The sequence below is a fragment of the Pelodiscus sinensis genome, chromosome 3 (genome assembly GCF_052426305.1).
Source record: "Pelodiscus sinensis isolate ZL-2025 chromosome 3, ASM5242630v1, whole genome shotgun sequence".
In the NCBI taxonomy this organism is placed as follows: Eukaryota; Metazoa; Chordata; order Testudines; family Trionychidae; genus Pelodiscus; species Pelodiscus sinensis.
Genome location: NC_143054.1, coordinates 146,437,255 through 146,461,827, shown reverse-complemented (window position 1 = coordinate 146,461,827; position 24,573 = coordinate 146,437,255). Strand labels below are relative to the sequence as shown.

The following is a 24,573-nucleotide window of genomic DNA, read 5'->3' as shown; positions in this document are numbered from 1 at the left end:
TTTTTTTCTGAAAAAAAACCCTTTGTAGTATCGACAATTGCCTCTGTCCTCAGTTCACCTTCCCAACCTTCCTAGTTTCCTGACAACAGGACTGTGGTCATACCCCAACCTTGGCTCTCCTTACCTTGTGGCCTGGTATTTGGATGGGGCTCATGGATAGATATGTTGTGCTCCACTCTTATCCATGACATCCTTACACAGATCCGGTACTCCTCCACCGGATAGCTTCATAGGAGCTTCCTATGAAGCCAAATGGCGCCACTTCACTCTTTGAGCATGTGATCATGGCTACTCCCTGGGCAACATCTCTGTCCCTGTCATTCTGCTGTACCTCCCACACCTCAGACAATCCAGCCTCTCCCAGTTCATGTCCACCTGGTGGTATTCAGTGCCTTCCTTCCTCTGGTATATAGCTTCTCCATTCTCACTCATTCAGCTGCCACCTACTTCCTCCCTAGCCTTTTCTTTAGTCTGCAAGCTGACCACTTCCCTGAGATCTTAACTTGATTCTCTTAGTTTTCACTGAGACACCCTTTGAACCCCTCACTTTTCCCTGATCCACCTTTCCATGAAGGTCATCTTCTGATGGTCATTACTTCTGCATGTCACATTAGCAAATTGGCAGCTATGATAGCAGACCCTCCCTTTTCTGTCTTTCACAAAAGTCTGCTTCCATCTCTACTCCAAATTTCTAACCAAGGTGATGGTATCCCCATTTCACCTCAGTCTGACACATTCATCTCCCCACCTTTTACTGCGAGCCATGTGCTTCCCCAAGACACTCCTCGCTCCACTACCAGGGTGCTCGCATTCCACCTTCAATAGACCTGCCCCTTTCGCACTTCCCCCTGCCTCTTTGTTGCCATTGCAGACTTCTGTTGAAGCTGTGTACTTTACTCACAATGTATTTCCCTTTGGCTCTGCCACTGTATTACTGACTGCTTTACTTTGTCACATGTTCCTCTATTGCCAGCAGTCATGGCTCATTCCACACAGGCTTATGTCACTGTGTTGGCCTTACTTGTGGAGATTGTGTGATAGGACATTTTTTGTGTGGTAAGTTGGTCTTCTGTCCATACCTTTGATACAAATGCTATCACCCCCACTGCATTGGCAGATGTTATCATCAGACGAGGTGTTTCACATGGTGACTGCTATCAAGCCCTGGTGTATACCTCTGCTCTGAATACTGCTCTCTACTGCAATTGGAATCCACATAAGGGCCATCACTCAGAAGAAAAAGAGAAGGTGACTTACTGCAACCTGCAGTTCCTCAAGATGTGTGGTCCCTGTATGGATTCCAGTACCCATCCTCAATCATCTCCTCTGTGGGCTCTGTGCTCTTGCATAGACCTGGAGTGTGGTTGACCCGCATATCATGCGGTTTACATGTGATGCACGTGCATTTCAACGGACACTGCTATGAACAGCTCTGGTGCAGTGTGTGCATGTACACCCATAATTGGAATCCAGAAAGAGAGTTACAGTAAATACACACCCAGAAGTGGCAGCTCAGGTCACCTTATCTCATAAGTGGTTTCATATCTGCCCACCTCCTCCCCCGTAAGCCACTGAAGGTGAAATTAGTGATTATTTCAGAGGAACAGGCCAGCATGATACTGGTTATCTTTTGCTTGACACTTAGACTTGATTTGAATATAACTGGAGCTTTCTGTCAAGATACCAATATGAAAGAACATAGTGTAATGAGGGAATAACCTACATCAAAATTACATGCTGCTAAAATAGTTGGCCTAGCATACAAAGAAGGACCTTGTTCATTTTTTCGAAGTAAGGATAAACATCATCCTAGCATGTCAGTGGAGACTCATTGATGTCTGTGATTCACTTGAATGAGGTTAACATTCTGGTGTTTAAAAGGGATGCATCTGGACCAAGTTAGCTGAAGTAAAGCACTTTCTAGCGTTCCTTGCCTTAGGAAAGGCAAGTCTGTAGCTGCAAGAAATCAGGATACATCTTTTAATCACTGCTACCAGTAAGGCTCCTCCAGACTACCATTTTTATCAGTCTTTCAGTAATACACAGGTTTTTGTTGAGATCTTGACTGATGTGCAAGAAGCTTTTCTAAATCACTTTTCAATGAAGTATTTAAAAAGCGTTTATATTGTTTTTTAATAATTTACATTTTAAATTTGAAAGAACTCCATATGTTCAGGCCTAAGCTTCCTATAATCAATTAAAATTATTTTAATTAAATAAAATTAATGTTTAAAAGTATATATTTGTTTGCCGAATTTTTTTAAAAAGCCCAATAACTGCACAGGTGAAAAAACTGGGTAAATGTCTGTTTGTAGAAATGCTATACCAGATTTTAACACCAGTGGTCTGTCCTGCAGGTGCAGATAGAATACTTTAAATTCCATTTATAAAGCTAGGTCAATTCAATGATTCATTAAAAGTAAAGAAATGTGAAGTTGAAAAAACAGGAAACACAACTATCATCTTAATTAACAGAAAGGACCAAATTTAGTGTAAAATCTATGTGAGTTGCAAATGAACACAATTTCATGGTTACCAGCCTATGAGAATCTGCTTTCTTTGAGAAAATAATTAAAAACTATAAATGCAAGATAAGATTAAAATTATTATTTAAACCAAGGCTTACTGATTTAAATCATGATAAAAATCAGTGATTTGCATTGCTTTGATTTAAATCAGTCCACTTTTGTCTGTGCCTCTTCTTATTGAAAGTAACTTACCTATTTACCACATATTTGGCCAGGGGGATTTTGGAGGTTGGCATGCTCTCTCTGGAATCTCAGTTGTATATTTATCAAAGTACAGGAAGTCTCTGGGTTACATCAATCCACGTCAGATCCCTAGTTACGAACGGGCGGGGGGGGGGGGCGCAGCTAGTGCGGGGTGCCCGGAGGCCGCAGCCCGGCGCAGGGCTGGGTGTTTAATGGCAGAGGCGGATTCCCCTTTAAATCTCCCCGCCTGCCTGCCCCTCCCCCCCCGGTCTCCCTCTTACCACAATGCACCGGGCGCGCCGGGCTCCCTCAGCGCCGCGTGAATGGAAATGCAGGACCAACCCGGCAGCACTCCAGCTGCTCTGCCCCAGGCGTCTCCGATTCAGCCGTTGCTGGTCAGTTTCAACAGTGGCTGAATCTGGACGCCTGGGACAGAGCAGCTGGGGCGCTGCTGGGTTGGTCCCGCCGCCCGCGTCCTCCGCGGCGAGAAAAGCCGCTCCGCGTCACCCTGGTCTGCTGGGGGGGGGGGAGGGGGGCGCTAGCTTCGCGTCTCCTTGGTCTGCTGGGGGGAAGCACCCCCCGTGCCGCCAGAGGCGGCGACAGTGGGGGAGGCACCCCGCACTAGCTGCACCCCGGCAGTGGCATTTCCATTCAGGCAACGCTGAGGGAGCCCGGCGCGCCCGGTGCATTGTGGTAAGAGGGAGACCTGGGGGGGGGGGGGGGAGCAGGCGGGGAGATTTAAAGGGGAATCCGCCTCCACCGTTAAACACCCGGCCCTGCGCCAGGCTGCGGCCTCTGGGCGCTGCAGCGGCTGGTCGGGGCGCACGGGGCATGCTTGGCCCCAGCCCCAGAGACTGGCCACGGGGAGGGGCGGGGGAAGGGGATGCAAAGCGCCGCCGGGGCCGCTTTAAAAAACTCCCCGCGCCGAGGCTGACTTACATCCAAATTCAACTTAGCATACCAGTTCCGACTTACATACAAATTCAACTTAATAACAAACCTACAGTCCTAATTTTGTACGTAACCCGGGGACTTCCTGTATGGTAATTCCTCAAGCTGACCATGTGTTTTTCATAATCTTCCTCTTGATAAGAAGAAGTGGTACTGTTGTCACTTTGGCTAAAACCAGCATTATGCTGAAGTATAAACTTACACGTTTACATGTATGTGACCGTTAACAGAATATGTGTATTAGCAGAGGCATTCACAGCCTCAAGTGCAGCTCTTGCCAAATGTACTGCTATGTGTTTTAAAGGAGTGATGATCAATGTGGGCACACACATCTTGTGTTCCACCTGTTCTTTCTCAGAACATCACCCCTTCTGCAGATATTGACTCTCCTTTGCCTCCAGATAGGTGGGTGGTATCCTTGTAAATCACACAATGAAGACCGCCTGATACGGAGGGGACAGAGAAGAAAAGAATCTGTTCGACCATTAATTTTCTTTCCAGAATTTTACATGTCAGCTCATCTGACCCTCTTTGAGAGACTTGAGTTATGAACCAAGTCTGACTTTTCCAAGCTTGTTAAATAATTTGAAAGGGGTGTAAGTTCCTTTAGGAGTCTACCTAATGTTCTCAATCCTAAAATTTGTTGTGGAGGCTCTGCAGGAAATGATTTGGGTTGAATAATATTGCTTAACTTGTGCATAGATTTATTTATTTAAGCTGTAGAATCTGTTGTTCTGTATAGTTCTGACAGATGACAGAACAAGGAGCAATGATCTCAAGTTACAGTGGGGGAGGTCTAGGTTGGATATTAGAAAATACTATTTCACTAGGAGGGTGGTGAAGCACTGGAATGGGTTTCCTAGGGAGGCGTGGAATCTCTATCCCTAGAGGTTTTTAAGTCCTAGCTTGACAAAGCCCTGTCTGGAATGATTTAGTTGGGATTGGTCCTGCTTTTAGCAGGAGGTTGGACTTGATGCCCTTCTGAGGTCTCTTCCAATCCTATGATTCTAAAGGAGCAGTCCCAAATACAATCTGAGCCAAAGGACTGGTCTGACTTCAGTGACTAAGGAGATGAGGAAGATCCAACCACTGTTAAGACTGTCAAAGGAAATGCACTAATGACGAATTTTTCCATTTTAAAATGTATGGAGAGAGTTCAGAAATGGAGAGTTGGAGTACAGTACTGGCTATAGTCCCTTTCTCTCCACCATGATGTCCTAACTTAATCCCCAGTATATTTTTAATCATATATAAAGGTAACATTTGAAATGATAAGCTTTCTTTGTTACAGTTTTTTCATATTAAAATAGAGATCAGAGCAAAGGCATTGAAGGGGAGGAATGGGGCAGAGTACATTGGGGTCATTGCTGGATAGTGATCTCTCACATCTCCAGCATTCTTCATCTTTCTTTTTAGTGTCAATGTGGAAAAACAAGGACATTTTATTAGAGGTGTTTTCTAGCAATTAACTCTGAGAAAATTATTTTGTGCTTGGGTGTTTGATATTTTCTCTGGGACTTGGATTTCTTGATTGCTTTCTATACTGAGATATGTGCCAAAAATTAATGACAAAATAAATTGAACACAGTTTTCATTGAATTTTTGTATTGAACTTTTCTATATAAAGATATGTATAATAACTTTAATATAATAATATGCAAACAAGATGGTTGCTCTGATCAGAAGGTAAAAGGAAAGGTTTACAAGTAGGATTTGAAGGAAGTCTAAATTAATCTCACAGCCAGTGCCTCCATCTCTTGCTGATTGTTCATTCTTGCCTCTGCATGTAGATTAAATTTACTCAATTAAATGTATTGTTTAAATAAACTGGCAGATTAAGGCTGCTGAAGGTGTAATGTTTAGTAATGCATGAGTTTAAATAGCTTTTCTCCTTGAATTTGTAGTACTACTCATATGTAAAAGACACTGTAATCATTAGAATAGTAAGGAAAATCACTGATCTGTTTAAATCAGACACTGGGTAGATTAAATGCATCAATAATCTGATGTACATTAATATTTTAATAGCAGCACCTGCAGAACAATATCTTCAGGAGAAACTTCCAGATGAAGTGGTTCTAAAGATCTTTTCTTACTTGCTGGAGCAAGATCTTTGTAGAGCAGCTTGTGTGTGTAAACGCTTCAGTGAGCTGGCTAATGATCCAATTTTGTGGTAAGTGAAAAGCTTTTCCTCATTATCTTGAGATATATTGTATGTGCTGCACAAAATGCCAAATACAGCAGAAAAATTAAAATGCTAGTTAGGAGTTATAATTAGCTTAAATTAAAACAAACATTGGTGGTTTTAATATGGTTAGCTTACATAAGCATTATCTGTTATATGCAGATGTGCGTATACATATCAATTATTTTCAGTTAAAAACAGCAATTTTTTCCCTAGACTTATACCTGTTTAATGATATCAGAAAGTTCAAATACTTATCCTTTTAGTACCTTCCCCCTTTCCACTTAAAGTTTATGTGGGAATTGTATGCCTAAATCCAAAATAACAATTCCTTTAAGTAATCTTCCTTTAAGTGTCAGGGAAGATCCTGTCTACAACTACACTAGGATTTTAATTTTTTTTTATTTTTAAAAAGAATTCATAGGTAATGAGAATGTGAATTTATTCTCTTTAGAGTTATTAAGATCCTGAGAAAATCTCTAACAGAGAGCCAATATGCTTGATTAGAAAAAAATTGAACTTGAATATCATTCTGTTCAAATAGTGTTAGGGTTACCTCTAATAGCAGCAGATATATTTTCAAATGGAAATGTGTCATTATGCCTATAAAACAGAACTTCCTTTTATACTATCAACAGGATGTGACAATGTGACAGTTTCCACATTCTAGGACCAGTTACAGCTTCATCCAGTTGTTGTGCACAAGTTTTTACAACTGTTTCATTTAAATATATTGATTGCTACAATTTATAATTTTTCAAATGTTCCCTGGTGGATGCTCCCCTTTTGGTGTGTGTGTCTATGCTTGTAATCAGAGACTTGTGGTACCAGTATCCAGCTGAGTTGCACATCCACAATACCCATCTCACACCACTTCAGGCAGTTATCTGGTGCAGTGTGAATAACCCTCTCCCCTCCTCAATTCCTTCTTTCCTGCTTTTGGCTTAAGTCAGAGCAGTGCATCAGAGCTTAGTCTTCCTTCTTCTTTAGCCCTAGTGTTGTAGATAATTTACTTTTCCCCCCATTTTTCTCTCCCCATTTATTTCTTCAAAAATTTTGTTTCTTCTCCCTTCATTAGAAGCTCAGGTTTCTATTAAACATTAGTATAGGACTCCTCGGTTCTGAAGATCTGAAATGACTTGCTCCAAAGAGGTGCAGAACCTTTTACTGAATAGTTGCAGAGCAATTATCTATCACACGTATCTATGCAAATGGAAATGTTGTGATTCATGATGACAAAAGAGGTAGATCATATCTCTTCATACTTACCTGTGATTCTGCACTACTTACTTCAACTCAAAGAATCAAGATTTTCAATTAGTTCTGTCAAGGTTCATCTTTCTACCACAAGATTGATGGCATATCTGTTTTTACACATCCAACCACCAAGCACTTCCTCAATATCTTCTCCAAAGTATGCATTTCTACACCTCTGTGGAAGCTCAATTTAGTTCTCTGGGGCATCACCAGATATCCTTTTGAGCCACTGCCAACCTCTTCCATCCTTCACCTTTCAGTGAAGGTGGCCTTCCTTGTCACCATTACTTCTGCAACTTGAGGCCCTTATGTCTGATCTGGAGGTAGGGCTGCAAAATCCTGTCTAAAAAATTAACTGTTTAAGCATTATGTTTAACAGGTTAACTAGGATACCACAGTAGGGCACTGCTCCAGCTTGCCTGGGCCCTGTGTGCTTTGGACTGCTCCACCCAGGCTGGGCTGAGTCCACCTCAAGATGGGCAGGGCCTGCTCAGGCTGAGACTGCTGCTCCATGGATGTGCGGGGCTGCTCGGGCAGGGCTGGGCATCGGTTAATTGCTTACCTCAGTAAGCATGCTGGTAAGCCAAATGCTTACTGGCTAAATGGTTAGCCCTTTACTCCTTAGATTGAGGTAATTTCTTAGGACTCCAAAACTGATCACTGAAAAATCAAAAGAAGATGCCAAAAAGACAGCAGCTCTTCAACTACATTTCCAATTGCAGCAAACTCTGTTATAGTCAACATAACCTGAAATCCTCCTACTGGGATTTGCATGCACTTGGTCAGAGAAATATCAACCTCAGTAGCTTTTCTAAACACTGTTCCCATTACTCACATCTGTAGAGCCTGGGCATTGGCTCATACATTTATGCAACATTATGCGTTCTGGATGGTGACCCTTCTGAGGACCTTAAAAAATACATTCTTAGTGTAAAAGAAAAAGTTGAAGACTCTGGCACACTACAGGCAGTCCCCGAGTTACGCGGATCCGACTTATGTCGGATCCGCAGATATGAACACGGACTTTCTCGTCCCGGAGGACTGGAGCGGCGGGACGCCTGGTCCCGCCGCCCGCCTCCTCCGGGGTGAGAAAAGCTGCTCTCCGTCTCCCTGGTCTGCTGGGGGAGCCAGCAGACCAGGGAGACGCTGAGCAAAGCGGCGGAGGACCCGGGTCCGGACCCGCGGCGCTTCCAGCTGATCTGGAAGCGCCGCGGGTCCGGCCCCGGGTCCTCCGCGGCGCTGATCTGGAAGCGCCGCGGTCCGGCCCGGGTCCTCTGCCGCTTTGCTCTGCGTCTCCCTGGTCTTCTGGGGGGGGACGCAGCTAGTGCCCCCCCCCCACCAGACCAGGGAGACGTGGAGCAAAGCCCAGGGCCTGTGGTAGAGCAGGTGGGGCGCTGCCGGTTGGTCCCGCAGCACCACTCCTTGGCGCTACTGGAGCAACCCGGCAGCACCCCAGCTGCTCTGCCCCAGGCGTCCCCAAGTCAGCCGCTGCTGAAACTGACCAGTGGCTGACAACAGGAAGCCCGAGGCAGAGTTGCTCTGCCCCGGGCTTCCTGGAATCAGCTGCTGATCAGTTTCAGCAGCAGCTGACTTGGGGACGCCTGGGGTTCTTAAGTTGAATCTGTATGTAAGTCGGAACTGGTGTCCAGATTCAGCCGCTGTTGAAACTGATCTTTCAGCAGCGGCTGAATCTGGATGCCAGTTCAGACTTACATACAGATTCAACTTAAGAACAAACCTACAGTCCCTATTTTGTATGTAACCCGTGGACTGCCTGTGCACTCCTGTGCAGATCCTGTTTGAGAAGGGAAATCTGTCTGCTGACACCCACGAGATATTAAAGGGCTCACTGTCTTCTCCCATTCAAGAAGGCATGATCTCTGGCACCCAGTTCTGGAATGCATCTAAAACATTGAAAATTCTAATTGAAGAGGGATACTTTGAGGATAAGCAAAATGTTGATAATGGGTTTATTTTGCCTCCTGTGATCAAATCTATTACATTAGAAAGTGACTCTCTGGAGCAATGTCTACAATGCAGAACTTTTCCAGGATACCAGAGGTATCCTGGAAAAGTTCTGCCACGTCCAGGAAATGTGCCCACTTTTTCAAAACTGTTTCCGAAAAAGTGCACATGTTCTTTTGGCATCCCTGTATTACTCATTGTATGAGGAAGAAGTGATGTTCCAAAATAGGAGGTTTTTCCAAAAATTGGCCGAGTGTAGATGGGCCAAATTTTGGAAAAGCCTCTTCTGGAAAAAAAAAGAGGAAACTTTTTCCAACTTTTCTTTGCAGTCTAGACATAAAGCCTGGGTCTTGCTCCTGCCGAAAACTGTGGGTTAGCTCTGTCAGCTCTTGGTGGATGTGTCTTTTACCTCAAGAAATGCCTTATTGATTAGGAGCGCTTATCTCTGGCAAACTTTGAGGAGTATGTTCCTATGGATATTGATGTTACAAAAGCTAAGGGATCAACAGTGTTTTTTGCTAAAACTAATCAGTGGCTGGTGCTGGATGGGGTTACGCTAACAAACTTGGAAATCCTGCAGAATGGAACTACTGGCACTACAGAAGGCACGTTACTGGAAAGGTCTGACACTTGTACTCCTTTTGGAAAGCGACTCTTGAAACGGTGGATATGTGCACCCCTCTGTAATCCACATTCTATCAATGATCGTGTGGATGCAATTGAAGATCTTGTAGCAGTTCCTGATAAAATGTTTGAAGTTAGTGAATGCCTGAAGAAACTTCCAGACCTTAAAAGGCTCCTGAACAAAATTCACAGTATTGGATCACCACTTAAAAGTGATACTCATCCAGACAACAGGGCTATTTTTTATGAAGAACCAGAACCCCCCCCCCCCCCCAAAAAAAAAAAAAAAAAAGAGATGCTGACTTCTTGTCTGCGCTGGAAGGATTTAAAATAATGCTTGAGACCATAAAGATTATGAAAGAAATTGCTGATTTCAGATCTAATATACTTAACCAATTAGTCACCCTCAAATCTAAAAATTTCAAGGGTAGTTTCCCAGATCTGAGCGCAGAATTTAAAAGATAGGATACTGCCTTTGATTATAATAAGCAGAGGTGGGGAACCTAAGGCCCGGGGGCTACATGCAGCCCCCGGCTTGCCTGGTTCTGGCCCCCAAGGTTCAGTCCCCCCCCAACATTGGGGAGCCTTTGCTGATATCTTTGTTGGCTGATACTCCAGCCCCCTCCCCCCCCCCCGTGGAACTGGAGCACTGAAAACTGTCTACCCTCTACAGTGCTTACAGTGACCAACCCATCCTTTACCTTCTATTTATGACCTTTCTTCCACGAATGAGAAGCTATCCCTTCAGACTCATTGGGTCCTGAAGATCATTTGATCAAGGTACACCGTCTCATTCTCCTCACCACCACTCCTTCCTGTCCTTTTCAAGGACCCCTCTCACATGCTGTTACTCCTTTTAGAAGTGTAGCACCTTATCCACCTTGGAGCCATAGAAACAGTACTTACTGAGCGTAGGGGGAAAGGGGTTTTATTCCTGTTGCTTCTTGACTGAAAACTAAAATGGGGATGACTACCCATTCTAGACCTCTGGGGTCTGAACAAATATGTATAAAAACAAAAATTCAGGATGGTCTCTCTCTCTCCACAATAATCCTAGCACTGGCACAGGACGATTGATTTTTCAGCTCTTGACCTCCAAGATGCATATTTTCACATTAATACCTACTTGGCGCACGGGTGCTTCCTCTGATTTACACTTGAGAACACCGTTATCTATGCACTGCCTTCCCTTTGGTTTCTCCACAGCACCCTGAGTGTTTTCAAAGCTACTGGCAATGGTTACAGCATATTTAAGGACCCAAGACCTAATAATCTTCCTATACCTGAATGATTGTCTGCTGAAATCTCTAGCCCATTCTCACACTCTCCATGCAGCAAAGTTGGACCTACAAATAAATAGAGACATATTAATATTAACACACCCAACAAATCCACTTCATAGGTGCCTTTCTCGACTCCATCACTGGTTGAGTCTCACTGCCACAGGAAAGATTCAGAGCAGTCTGCGATCTCGTAAACATGAGCCCACAGGTCACTGCCTGCATCTACTGGGACACACAACAGCCTCCGCCTTTGCTGTCCACAATGCCCATCTGCACATAAGATGCCTTCAAATCTGCCTGGCTTCAGTATGCAAACAAGAAATGGCACAAACTCCTACAGTCAAGGACTCATTATTACTGTGGTGGACCTTCACGCTACAAATATGAGAAGGGGTTCCATTTGAACAAGAATCCCCCACAATCACCATCACAACTGATACATCCCTCACAGGACAGGGAGCACACATAGGACAAACCACAATGCAGGGACCATGGTCCATTTCTGAAACCCCCTCCACATCAACCTCCTTGAGCTCAGAGCTATACTGTACGCCCGCCTCCACTTCCTTGCTATCATCAATGATTGCAATATAAGGATCATAACAGATAACGTAGCATGCATGTTCTAAGTGAACAGACAGGGTGGGGCCTCGTTCCCTCTCCAAGGAGGCCATCAAACTCTGGAATTTGTGTCTCAAACATAACATCACCGTATCCGCCGTATAGCTGTCATAGAATTGTAGGGTTGGAAGAGATCTCAGGAGGTCACTGAGCCCAACTCCCTGCCCAGAGCAGGACCAACCCCATCTAAATCATCCCAGCCAGGGCTTTGTCAAGCCGAGACTTAAAAACCTCCACGGATGGAGATTCCACCACCTCCCTAGGTAACCCATTCCAGTGCTTTACCACCCCCCTAAGGAAATAGTTTTTCCTGATATCCAGCTTAGGCCTCTCCCACTGCAACTTGAGACCATTGCTCCTTGTTCTGCCAACTGACACTATTGAGAACAGCCTCTCTCCATCCTCTGTGGAACCTCCCTTCAGGAAGTTGAAGGCTGCTATCAAATCTCCCCTCGCTCTTCTCTCCTGTAGACTAAATAAGCCCAAATCCCTCTGCCTCTTCTTGTAAATCAAGTGCTGTAGCCCCCAAATCATTTTTGTTTCCCTCCACTGAGGACTTTATCCAATCCTTTCTGGAATGGGTGGCCCATAACTGGACTAAATACTTCAGATGTGGCCTCATTGAATAATAAAGGGGAATAATCACTTCTGTAGGGCTGCTGGCAATGCTCCTCCTAATGCACTCTAATATGCTGTTGCCTTCTTGCCTACAAGGGCACACTGTTGGCTTATATCCAGCTTCTCATCCGCTGTAATCCCCAGATCTTTTTCTGCTTAACTGCTGCTTAGCCAGTCGGACCCCAGCCTGTAACAATGCTTAGGATTCTTCCGTCCCAAGTGCAGGACTATTCACTTCTCCTTGTTGAACCTCATCAGATTTCTTTTGGCCCAATTCTCCAATTTGTCTAGGTCACTCTGGATGCTATCCTTACCCTCCAGTGTATCTACCTCTCCCGCTAGCTTACTGTATCTGCAAACTTGCTGAGGGTGCAATCCATCCCCTCATCCAAGTCATTAATAAAGATGTTGACCAAAACTGGCCCCAGTACTGACCCTTGGGGCACTCCGCTTGATACCAACTGCCAACCTGACATTGAGCTGTTGATCACTACCTGTTGAGCTCGACAGTCTAGCCAGCTTTCTGTTCGCCTTACGGTCCATTTATCTAATCCATACTTCCTTAACTTGCTGGCAAGAATGCCGTGGGAGACCAAATCAAAAGATTTGCTAAAGTCAAGGTATATCACATCCACCACCATCCTCGTATATATAGTGTCAGTTACCTTGTCATAGAAGACAGTCAGATCGGTCAGGCATGACTTGCCCTTGGTGAATCTATGTTGACTATTCCTGATCACTTTCCTCTCTTCCGTGTGCTTCAAAATGGATTCCTTGAGGATCCCTTCCATGGTTTTTCTGGGGACTAAGATAAGGCTGATCGGTCTGTAGTTTCCTGGATTGTCCTTCTTCCCTTTGTTGAAGATGGGCACTATACTTGCCTTTTTTCAGTCATCCAGGACCCTCCACCCCGATTGCCTCAAGTTTCAAAGATAATTGCCAATGGCTGTACAATCACAACAGCCAGCTCCCTTAGCACCCTCAATTGCATTACATCCGGCCCCATGGGTTTGTGTATGTCCAACTTTTCTAAATAGTTCATAACCTGTTCTTTCTCCACTGTGAGGTACCCACCTGCTTCCCATACTGTGGTGCCTGGTGCAGTAGTCTGGGAGCTTTTCCCACATCATCTGTCACTAGGTTACCTCCCTCATTCAGTAACTGTCCCACACTTTCCCTAACCGCTCTCTTATTACTAATGTGCCTGTAAAAACCTTTCTTGTTACCCTTCACATTCCTTGCTAGCTGCAATTCCAATTGTGTTTTCACCTTCCTGATTACCTTCTCCGGGGCGAGAAAAGCTGCTCCGAGTGCCCCTGGTCTGCTGGGGACCGTCTCCAGCAGACCAGGGATACCAGGAGCAAAGCCGGGGAGGCGCAGGACTCCGCCGTCGCTGCGCCTTTGCTCCCGGTGTCCCTGGTCTGCTGGAGACGGTCCCCAGCAGACCAGAGGCACTGGGAGCAAAGCCGCAGCGGCGGCGGAGTCCCATGCCTCCCCGGCTTTGCCACAGCAAAGCCTCAGAGGCGCGGGACCCCTCCGCCTCCCCGGCTTTGCTCCGGGTGCCCCTGGTCTGCTGGGGACCGTCTCCAGCAGACCGGGACACCGGGAGCAAAGCCGTAGCGGCGGCGGGGTCCCGTGCCTCTGAGGCTTTGCCAGAGGCGTGGCACCCCACCACCGCTGCTGCTTTGCTCCCGGTGCCTCTGGTCTGCTGGGGACCGTCTCCAGGAGACCAGGACACCTGGAGCAAAGCCGCAGCGGCGGCGGGGTCTTGCGCCTCCAGTGCGGCTTTGCTCCCCGTGTCCCTGGTCTGCTGGGGGGGGGGGGGGGGCGCAGCTAGTGCGCCCCCCCCCCCCCAGCAGATTAGGCTTTTGTTGTGGACCTTGGGGTAGAGCAGCTGGGGTGCTGCCGGGTTGGTCCTGCAGGGACCTACCTGGCAGCCCAGCTGTTCTGTCCCAGGCTCGAGATTCAGCCGTTGTTGAAACTGATCAGTGGCTGATTCCAGGAAGCTGGGGGCAGAGCAATTCTGCCTCCAGCTTCCTGTAGTCAGCTCCTGGTCATTTTTAGCAGCAGCGGCTGAATCTGGAGCCAGTTCTGACTTACATACAAATTCAACTTAAGAACAAACCTATAGTCCCTATCTTGTACATAACCCGGGGACTGCCTGTATGTATCTAAATCATTTGCTGACCTGAGCCTTTAATTGTGCACCAAATTTATGTTACAAAATGCAACAGTGTCTTATCTCTTCAGTCTTCAACAGCTAGACTTGTTTTATCTTAAAGCTACTTTTACAAAATATTTTGAATTTAAAAACTTTGGGTTGAGAACTTTGAAACTACTCAGTACGTGCCAAACTCTGAAATCCATGGAGTTTTATCTTTGACTGCAGTGAGAGTAAAGTAAACAATGAATGCTTTTGAAAATTCCTCCCTTAAAGTTATAAATAAGTTTGTTCTAATTGTAATACATCTGTCATAACTTTTTACCACGTAAGTACACCCTTCATTTTCTGTTCTGATTGACTGACATTTTTTGTTTAGGAAACGACTGTATATGGAAGTATTTGAATATACACGTCCCATGATGCATCCAGAACCTGGTAAATTCTATCAGATTAATCCAGAAGAATATGAACACTCAAATCCCTGGAAAGAAAGCTTTCAGCAGCTGGTATGAATGTTGTTTTTTCACATCCTCAGGAAGATTCCATATTGTAATTTTAAAGACAGTTTGCAGGGGTGAAGTACCAGACTTCAGTAATTTGCCAGTATATGTACAGGAGTCTCTCAACAACTAGGCAGAGACTAGATGCATCTTTGTTTTTAAAATCTTGGAGGGAAAAGTTGGGGGTGAGGGTGTTGGGGCGACTTTTCCTCTTTTGTATTGCTTCTCTTTAGTAAAATTTCTAAAACGAGGAGGGAATCTTATATTTGCAAGTCACCTCTTAAAAACTCATATTCCTGTCATGCTTCGATGGTGATACAGAAGGTTTGCAGTGTTACAGTACAATATAAATAACTGTTTTAAAAATCATTGTACCTGTTTGAAAAAGTGCCTGTTTTTAAGTGACTTATCTTGGATCACTCTTTGCAAAAATTTGACTTCCAGCGGTGGAGTGTCTTGTGAGCTTTCCAGCTCAGTGTTTTGGCAGTGTGGATTGGCACACTCATCTTTGATTCCGTGGAGTTTTGTCATAGCCTTTGGCAAGCAGATAACCTCCAGAATTATTTTTGTTGTCCTAATGGAACTGACTTATATGAATACTTTCACTTTTCTTAGTAAGTTTAGAATTGACAGTAGCATTTGGTCTTGAATGAGAAAGGACATAATAGTTTATTTATATGCCAGGAGTTTAGCAGCAATTATCTTTTAAGGCAAATTACAGGAATTCTAATCCAAAATATAAGAATGGGTAGGCACCACACTTTCAAAAATGTGTGTAAAGGAGCAAGAAAGTAAGAAAATGAGTTCAGCTTAATATTTATAGTAGTATTCATGTTCTAAGACTTTGAATAAAGACACTTGGTTTGACTATAAGTATTGGAGTAATGGTTAGTCTAGAAAAATCAGGTGCAAAGATGCAAGGAATAGGGTTGCCAACCCTCTTGGATTGGCCTAAAGTCTCCAGGAATGAACGATTTCAGAAGGAATCTTCAGATAAGATAATGTAATGTGATAAAACTTCCAGGAATTCATCCAACCAAATATAAAGATTTGTTCAAATAAAATCTCCATCCTACTTTGGTAATGTCACAAATGGGCATAGAATGAAAATGGGGGATGGGCAAAGCTACCATAATCTAGTTACATTTTGATTAAATTTGATTCTTTCCCCTTTCTCTGAATTCCACCTGAAGCAATCAAGCACCTTTTAAAAGGACCTTCATGCTTTTATTTGTATGCAATCCTTGGATGTATAAGTAGAGGAATACCATATATATATGGGGAAGTAGTATTGCAATGTATACAGGACTGGTCAGATGCCAGTTCTGGTGTTCACAGTTTAAAAAGGATGTTACAGGAATAATCTGAGGTCTAGAGGAATGTGCCATACGTTGAGGAACTAAAGAAGGTCAGTATATTTAGTTTATCCTAGAAAAGGTTAGTAAGACAGTTTGTGATCAAGTAACTCATGTACCTTCATGGGAGGAAAAATATTTCTGATATTAGAAGGCATTTTAATCTAGCAAACAAAATCATAACCTCTAGTGTCTGGAAACTGAATCTAGACAAATTCAGATCTAAAATAAGGTCTAGAATCACATTTTTCACAGAGAAGATAACTATTCAAAGTTTACCTATGGGATCTCCATCACTTAAAGTCTTTGAATCAAGATTTAATGCAAGGATGGGGAACATACAACCTGCAGGTCAGATTCAGCCCACGGCTTGCCTGAAATGCTCGGAATACCCACCCCCCTCAACTGGAACATCAACATCAGCTCCCCACTGCTGGGGGGAACCCTAAGCCTCGTGGGATGGATCTAGGCAAGCTGGATCACAGGCTCTGCGTGGGCAGGGGAGGAAGTGGCTCTGTGTACTGCTGTTCATCCTCTCCCTAGCTGAGGGAACAGCAGCACAGGGAAGCTCTGTCCCTGCACTTGCTTGCAGGCTCCACTAAGGATGTTAAAGACTAATCGACTAGTCAACTATCCAATAAGCAAATGCTTATCAGATAGTCAGTCAACTAGTTGATCCTTTCCCTTCCTCCCTTGCTGTCTCCATGTTGCTCCCACTGGTTGGGAATCGTGGTCAATGGGAGCAGCAGAGGGTGGTTCCTGCAAGTGCACAGCAGCAAGGAGGCACCTGTGCCCTCCCTGGGAGCTGCATCAGGTATATGTCCCAATTCCCTGCCCCCTCTCACACTCCTTCTCCCACCCAAACCCTGCACCCCACCTTCAATCCACTCCTGTACCCTCCTTCCTTCCTAAACTCTGCACCCCAACCCCCAGTCTGCTCCTGCAGCATATCTCCCTCCCAGACCCCACACCTTCAGCCCACTCCATAGCAGCCTATCCCTGCTTACCGAACCCTTCATATTTGGCCCCAACCCAGAGCTCAGGAGCTCCCAGTGAAATCTAACAACCTTGAGCCACCGGAAGAATTAAATTGGTCTTGTGTGTGGGCCCCAGTAGTGTTTTCTGTGGGTCAGTGGCACCTGACCTAAAAAAGGTTCCCCATCTCTTTTTAATGTTTTGGATATACTCTGTCAGAAGTTTATGAGCTTGATTCAGGAATGACTTCAAATTCTATTGTCTCTGCTATGCAGGATGTCAGATTAAGATGGCCATAATTGTTCTTTCTTCTCTTAAAAATTACAAATCTTTTACTGCTTTCTTGTTTGTTGATATCAGTGTTAATGTTACAACTTCTTCCTTGGTACTAAATAACACTTCGATATGTAGCTAAGGGAATCTCCTTTTTGTATACATGATGAAAATTGCAATTCATGGTCCTCAGATGAATAGTGAACACGATTTCCAAATTATTTTAAGGAACCTATCAGACTATTACAACTATACCCTTTTTGGTGATTTACTTTTTACAATGTTTATATATACATATAAACGTGTATATACATACACAGCAAGCTTCCTTAGTTACAGGTTTATCTTGTAATATTTTCCTTATTTCAGTACAAAGGAGCACATGTAAAGCCAGGCTTTGCTGAACACTTCTACAGTAACCCTGCAAGGTATAAAGGAAGAGAAAATATGTTGGTATGTTTCTGAATTACTTTATATCAATATATGCATACTTTTCTCATTGTTATTTTTTCCTAAACTCATGTCTGGATTTCTTTGTTTTTAGTACTATGACACCATTGAGGATGCCCTTGGTGGGGTTCAGGAAGCTCATTTTGATGGACTTATCTTTGTTCACTCTGGTATATATACTGACGAATGGATATATATCGAATCTCCAATCACTATGATTGGTGCAGGTATTTTAATTTGAAAAGCATCTTTATTTCGGTGTGTAACCTTTCTTGTCTCTTAACAGATATATTACAAATAAATCTTAAGAATATCAGGTAGCACTTACAAAGACTTTTCTATATCAGTCCAGGCATAGTATATATTTTCTGTAGCAAGTGTCACCAGTAGAAACAATTTGGATATGTCCTGTCCTGTGTCAATAAAACACGTTGCAGATCAGAACGAATCAATTTGCACTCTTGGCATGCTGTCTTTTTCCATTTTTCTTGCCTTAGTTCAGGAAACATCTGATGATTCTGACAGGTGTTTTCTCTGCTTGTTAGTTATTGCTGAAGCCAGTTTTGTTTATAATGGAGTTTTGCTTGTTAGTTATTGCTGTAGGCAGTTTTTTTTTTTTGTTTAAAAAAAGAGAGAGTTTTAAAAAACTACTTCAAACTGCAGCTCTGCAGTCCTCCCCACCCCTTGGATATGCTTAGGGTTAGTCTAAACCTGGGGTCAGATATAGTCGGTGTGGATACGCTTAAGATTAGTCTAAACCCGGGGTTGGCAACCTATGGGTTGTGATGGAACCAAATATAGTTCTTTTGGCAGTTGCTACGCTAAGTTCCCTCGAAGTGGGTGCCTGTGCGGGAGCGCATAACGAATTTTAGTCTCCTTCATCTCCTCGCGCAGCAGCACTCACTTCTTTGGACAGGGATGGTAAGCTGCTGGTGGTAGGCTTGATGGGAGAGTGCGTGGGCCAATGCTGCATGGTGGCTTCCCCACAGCTGGTGCTGTAGTCATGGTGGGCCACATGTCAGCTGCCAAGAGCTGGAGCCGGGGCTGCGGTGTGACTGTCCCACTGGGACATCCACGCTGCAGCCCTGGCTCCAGCCTTGGCACATGCAGCAGCCACTTGCCATACAGCCTTGCCCTGGGAACAGCTGGGCACCTGCCATGCAGCCCTGACCCTCCCTTCAGAACTTCCCCAGGGTGGGCCGAATGGTGGGCGGCTACTAGAGCTGAAGTCCGGTGGCAGTGCAGCTGCTTTGGGGGCTAGGATTTACCATGGGTCCATCCCTGGCTCTGGCTCCAGCTCCAGCCTTGGCCCCAAGAGCAGCTGAACCACAGCCACCTGGCCTACCCCACGAACAGCCAAGCAGCCACCATGCAGCCCTGGCTGCAGTTCCAGCCCTTCCCCAGGGCTGGGGCTGCCTCCAGGGTCATGTGGCAGCTGCCCTACTGCTCCCAGGATGGGCCGGGTGGTTGACGGCTGCCCCATGTGCCGGAGCTGGAGCCGGGGCTGGGGCCTGGGCCACATGGTGGCTACCCGGCTGCTCCAGAGACAGCTGTGCCACCACCCTTTAGAATGGATGCATTTTACTGCTATAAACATGCTTATCAATATGTTATCAGGCCTTTTCTCCACTTACCAAGAGATTGATACTGCAGAGATTGATCTCCCAGGGTTCAATTTAGCAGGTTTAATAAGCAGGGCTCGACAAACAATGTAATCTACTCGCCCGTGGTGAGTATATCACACCCCGGAAGAGCCGGCGCAGAGCGATCTGCGCATGCGCAGAGCGCAGAACTGTGCGGCTGGCGAGCAGGGCTTGCCGCCGCTTGGTGAGCCCTGCTAATAAGGACCCACTAAACTGACCACTGATCACATCTCTTGCTGCTCATGCCTCGAGGAATACTGGTGTCATTGGGGAAGTTGACAGGAAAGTTTCTGCCATTGACCCCCACAGTGGGAACACTGCAGAAATTTGAACGGAAGTACATCGACTCCAGCTATGCTATTTGTGGAGCTGGAGTTGTGTTACTTAGTTCGGCTTTTACCTCTAGTATAGACCTGGTCTCATAAGGATTTCCAAAGTGTTACAGTTAGAGTAAAATAAAAATTGTGTAGAGAAGCCCTTATTTCTGTCTGAGAGTACAGACTCGTACCAAAATAACTAAAGATGTGAAATATAGTATAATTCACTATGGTATAGTTATTTCGGTTTCAGTTTGTAAATTGGCTCTTTTGCTTACTACTGTTTTTGAGCACCAACATCACTGATGTCAACACAGGCATAAGAAATATTTTTAAAACTTGTGCTCCCTCTGCTGGCTCTTAAGCAATGGCATGCAAAACACTTTTGTGTTTATTGAAATATTGGATCTAAATCTAGACTCAGTGTAAAGGACACTGAAGAACCTTACTAGTCACACCTCAAGTTACTGACTTTTGTAGATTAGCAATTTTAAAATAATTTCAACACTTAATTTTGATAACTTTATTCTGAACTGTAGTTCAGTTTTAAATTGTAATAGACTTTTAATACATTAAGTTTAAAAATACTTTTCTGCAGCACTCTGTATGTAGTTGAGAAATGAGGAGATACCACTTTTTATTTTATGTAGATTGTAAAGAACATTCATGCATTGGCTAGGATCTACTACAGGGGTGTGGAACCTCCAGCCTGCCAAACAATTTCATCTGCCTAGGGTGGGGGGGGGGGGGAGCGGCTGTAAAACACTGTGGGGAGTCCCAGGGGCTGCTTTAAAAACATCCCCAGCCTCCCCTGCAGTATGGGTGGACACTTTCAGTTCCTCTCCTGCACTCAAGAGACCTGGCCAGAACTCCAGGTGCTGGAGCTTCTGAGTAAACAGGAGCTCTGCATTTCTGTGCTTGCTGCCTTCCCCACCCCCACCCCCAACAGGCAACTGTGAAGAGGCTGAAACTGATAAGGAGGCAGACAGGGACCAGGGAAGAGAAGCCCTCAAGCCCTCTTTCCTGCATGGGGAGGCCACAGCGGGCCCAGCTTCTCCTTCCCTCTTCCTCCCCCTCCCCCGGTTCCAATCTCTTCCTTGCATAGGGTGTCCACACCTGCCAGCAGTGCCCCCTAAACAGTCAAGGAGACGTTGGGGGGAAGGGGGAATCCGTTGTAGGAGTGGGAGGAAAGGAAACCTCCCCCCCCCCCCGTCCTTGCCCTGCATGGGGTGTCTTTAGGGAGGAAGGAGTGGCCACAGTTGGACAAGGAAAAGCCAACTCAGACATCATGCTAAAATTAAAAAAATAATTACAGAAATAAAGACCATCACTCCACTTTTCTGTGGCCCCTGGCTGATATCTCTGTGGGCTACCGAAAAAAAATCCCCACCCTTGATCTACTGTGTGACGGTGTACTGATTTCATTTATTAAATCTTAATTAAAAAAATTCATATCAGATCATACACAGCAGCAGATGGTAACCATTTTAGAATCAAGATAGTCTGAGCCCGGTTATCATATTCATTTATTAGAAAACCTACCTTGTATTTTGCAATCAGTTTTATTTTCCTACATATACTGTATTTTTATCTATTTCTGGTTTGTTTTAATGGGACACAATTTCATAGTAGTTATAATAGAGAATTGAAAGGCAGAACACATGGGCCCAGACTGCACTAGAAAAGGTTTGTATATTCAATATTAATGTTAGGTGTGGCTTTTACACCATTAAAAAAGTGCTTCCCTGAAAAATGGAAGCTATACTAGCAAAGGCACTTTTATTCCAGTGTAACTGCTTTTAAACTAGGGCCACATCTATCCTTCAGATTTCTGCTAGAATAACTAGGTCAGGGATTTTCTTCAAACTCCTCACTAACAGCTGTACTGGTTGATGGTGGCAACAGGTAAGCTGTAAACAGGTAGCAAAACTGAATTGTTACCAATAGGGTTTGTCTGAACTTACTAAGTTGTGTTACTAAAAACTACCTTTTGGTGACAAAATAGTGAGTGTTCACGCTGCAATGTGACTTGTTGGGAAAAATACCTAGTTTCAGCAACAAAAAATTTCTTCCGCTACGATAGTCTTTTCTTTTCCCCTTCCTTTATTGTTGACAGAGAGCCAGTGTAGACTCTGCTGTTTGTTTTGTCCTCAGAACTGGCTTCTGCCAGTATCCCACAATCCCTGTCCTCTGATAGATCTGCTTTGTTTTGATCTCTGCTGCCTGCAGGCATGTGCCCCTCCACTTTCAAAGCTTTAGAAAGTATCTTACAGCTGAGTGAGGTGCTCCGTTTGGGGGAACAAACAAAGAACAAATCATAGAATCATAGAGCTGGAAGAGACCTCAGGAGGTCATCAAGTCCAGCCTCCTGTCCAAGGCAGGACCACTCCCAACGAAATCAACCCAGCCAGGACTTTGTCAAACCGAGACTTAAACACCGCTGGGGGTGGAGATTCTACCACCTCCCTAGGTAACCCATTCCAGTGCTTCACCACTCTCCTAGGGAAATAGTTCTTCCTAATATCCAACCTAGACCTCCCCCACTATAACTTCAGACCGTTGTTCCTTGTTCTGCCATCTGTCACTACTGAGAACAGCCTCTCTCCATCCTCTTTGGAACTTCCCTTCAGGAAGTTGAAGGCTGCTGTAAAATCCCCCGTCACTCTTCTCTTCTGCAGACTAAACAAACCCCCACATCCCTCAGTCTCTTCTCATAGGTCATGTGCTCCAGCCCCCTAATCATTTTGGTCACCCTCCGCTGGACTCTCTCCAATGCGTCCACATCCTTTCTATAGTGCGGGGCCCAGAACTGGACACAGTACTCCAGATATGGTCTCACCAGAGCCGAATAAAGGGGAATAATCACTTCTCTGGATCTGCTGGCAATGCTCTTCCTTGTGCTCTCTAATATGCCATTAGCCTTCTTGAACTGCATCTCCTCTGCCCAGTATTACGAGCATAGTGGCAGGCAGACGGCTGCTGCGGGGAGCGGGGGACAAACTGTGTCCTGCTTTGACCTTCCTCAGCACAGAGAACTCACGGAGCTGTTTATGATACCACTCCTAGCAGCTTGGGTTACTGTGGGAGAACTTGGAGGGAATTTCAAGATTTGCAAGGATCAGCTCTGCCATTCCACAACACTGCACTGTGGGACACATATCCACAGTGCATTGCTCATAGTATCAGTGATTGTGCCTCCAGTGTGGACATGATCTGTCAACAAAGGGAGCAAGTGTGAACATCCTCTGGTGACTTTTGTTTTGTCAACTTTTAAATGTTGACAAAACTTGGTAGTGTAGACATTCCTTAGTATAATTTGTTTTGCCTCTGGGAGTAGTTTTACTGTGCTAGTACAAAGCATAGCTTTACTGGTATTGCTGTGTATTAAGAGCACTTTTCCAGTATAGTACACTGATGTTCTGTAGAATAAAGCACTCCTAATTTACATATGCCTGAGAATCTGTGTTGTTTTTACTTGTAGAACTTGAAATTGTTTCATATTTGTTTTCAGTTTTCAATAGGAAAAGAGTAAACATTTTAAAATAACTTCTTGTTTACAGCACCTGGAAAAGTAGCAGATAAAGTCATTATAGAAAACACTAGAGATTCCACTTTCGTTTTTATGGAGGGTTCTGAAGATGCTTACGTTGGGTATATGACAATCAGGGTAAGCAAGTGGAGTAGAACTTCTTAATTTCCAAAATTATGCTTTAAAAAAAATACAAAACACTACATTTTATTCTTTTAGTTCAATCCTGATGACAAATCTGCTCAGCACCACAATGCACACCACTGCTTAGAGATTACCGTGAACTGCAGCCCAATAATAGATCACTGTATCATTCGAAGTACCTGTACAGGTTAGTATCCTCTTCACTGTTTAAATTCATTTTTAAAAACTGCTACTGAAATTGGATAATTGTAGTGAAAAGAATTTTTTTCCATCCATATGCAGCACAAAACTTAATCATTAACATGTTTCCCTCCCAATGTGTATTTGGCTAGACACCATCCTAGTAGATGCAGATCTTGCTATAGTATATCACAGCCTTAGTCACTTTGAGATTTAAATTGTTACTGTGTGTGCTACATGAAGCTGTGCCTGAAGATCATTTGGAAATTACAGCTGGTACAGAGTACTCCACTCTGGTTAGTGATATTTACAGATATCGTAGATGAGATCCTGGCGCTGTTGAAATTGTTTTTAGAAAGGAGCTCTTTACTCCAGAACCTGCTTTTCCTCCCCGTTAGTTAGACAGCGTCATACTCTGTTGATCATCTTGGAATGATACAAAATATTTATTTGCTCCAGGCCCTTGAAAATGCTGAATTACTGAGGGTGTACATAGTCTGAAATGGGAAAGTAGTTAGTCTTGTGAGAGTATAGAGTTGTTGTATCTTGTGTTTGTCTTCTGCTTATTGTTCAATGTGTGTGAAACAAGTTGGATGAACTATTTTTTATGAACCTAAATAAATACACAAAATAGTCTCCATTCTGCCAGTGATATGCCAGTGTGTCCTTTGTCATGTGACTTAAAGTCTCTGCCTCTGTTTCCATATCTACAAAATGAGAATGGTAATAGTTTCCTATCTGGATAAACTTTTTCATTGTTTTAATAAAATGGATTAAATTAAAGCTACATTTTTAGGTGTCCGTATATATTGTTTTCTTGTAAGAGCA

General features: G+C 44.2%; 1 protein-coding gene across 5 annotated transcripts in view; it reads left to right on the top strand.

Moving 5' to 3' along the window:
• Positions 1 to 24,573, top strand: part of FBXO11 (F-box protein 11) — a 173,464-nt gene that overhangs the window by 106,280 nt on the left and 42,611 nt on the right. For 4 of the 5 annotated variants that reach the window (XM_075925094.2, XM_075925096.2, XM_014577883.4 and 1 more), the window contains exons 4-9: positions 5,691 to 5,835; positions 14,756 to 14,885; positions 17,852 to 17,935; positions 18,027 to 18,159; positions 23,453 to 23,559; positions 23,641 to 23,752. In XM_075925094.2, coding sequence (XP_075781209.1) covers positions 5,691 to 5,835; positions 14,756 to 14,885; positions 17,852 to 17,935; positions 18,027 to 18,159; positions 23,453 to 23,559; positions 23,641 to 23,752 — 711 coding nt within the window. The remainder of the gene's footprint in view (positions 1 to 5,690; positions 5,836 to 14,755; positions 14,886 to 17,851; positions 17,936 to 18,026; positions 18,160 to 23,452; positions 23,560 to 23,640; positions 23,753 to 24,573) is intronic. The other variant, XM_075925095.2, reaches the window with a different exon arrangement.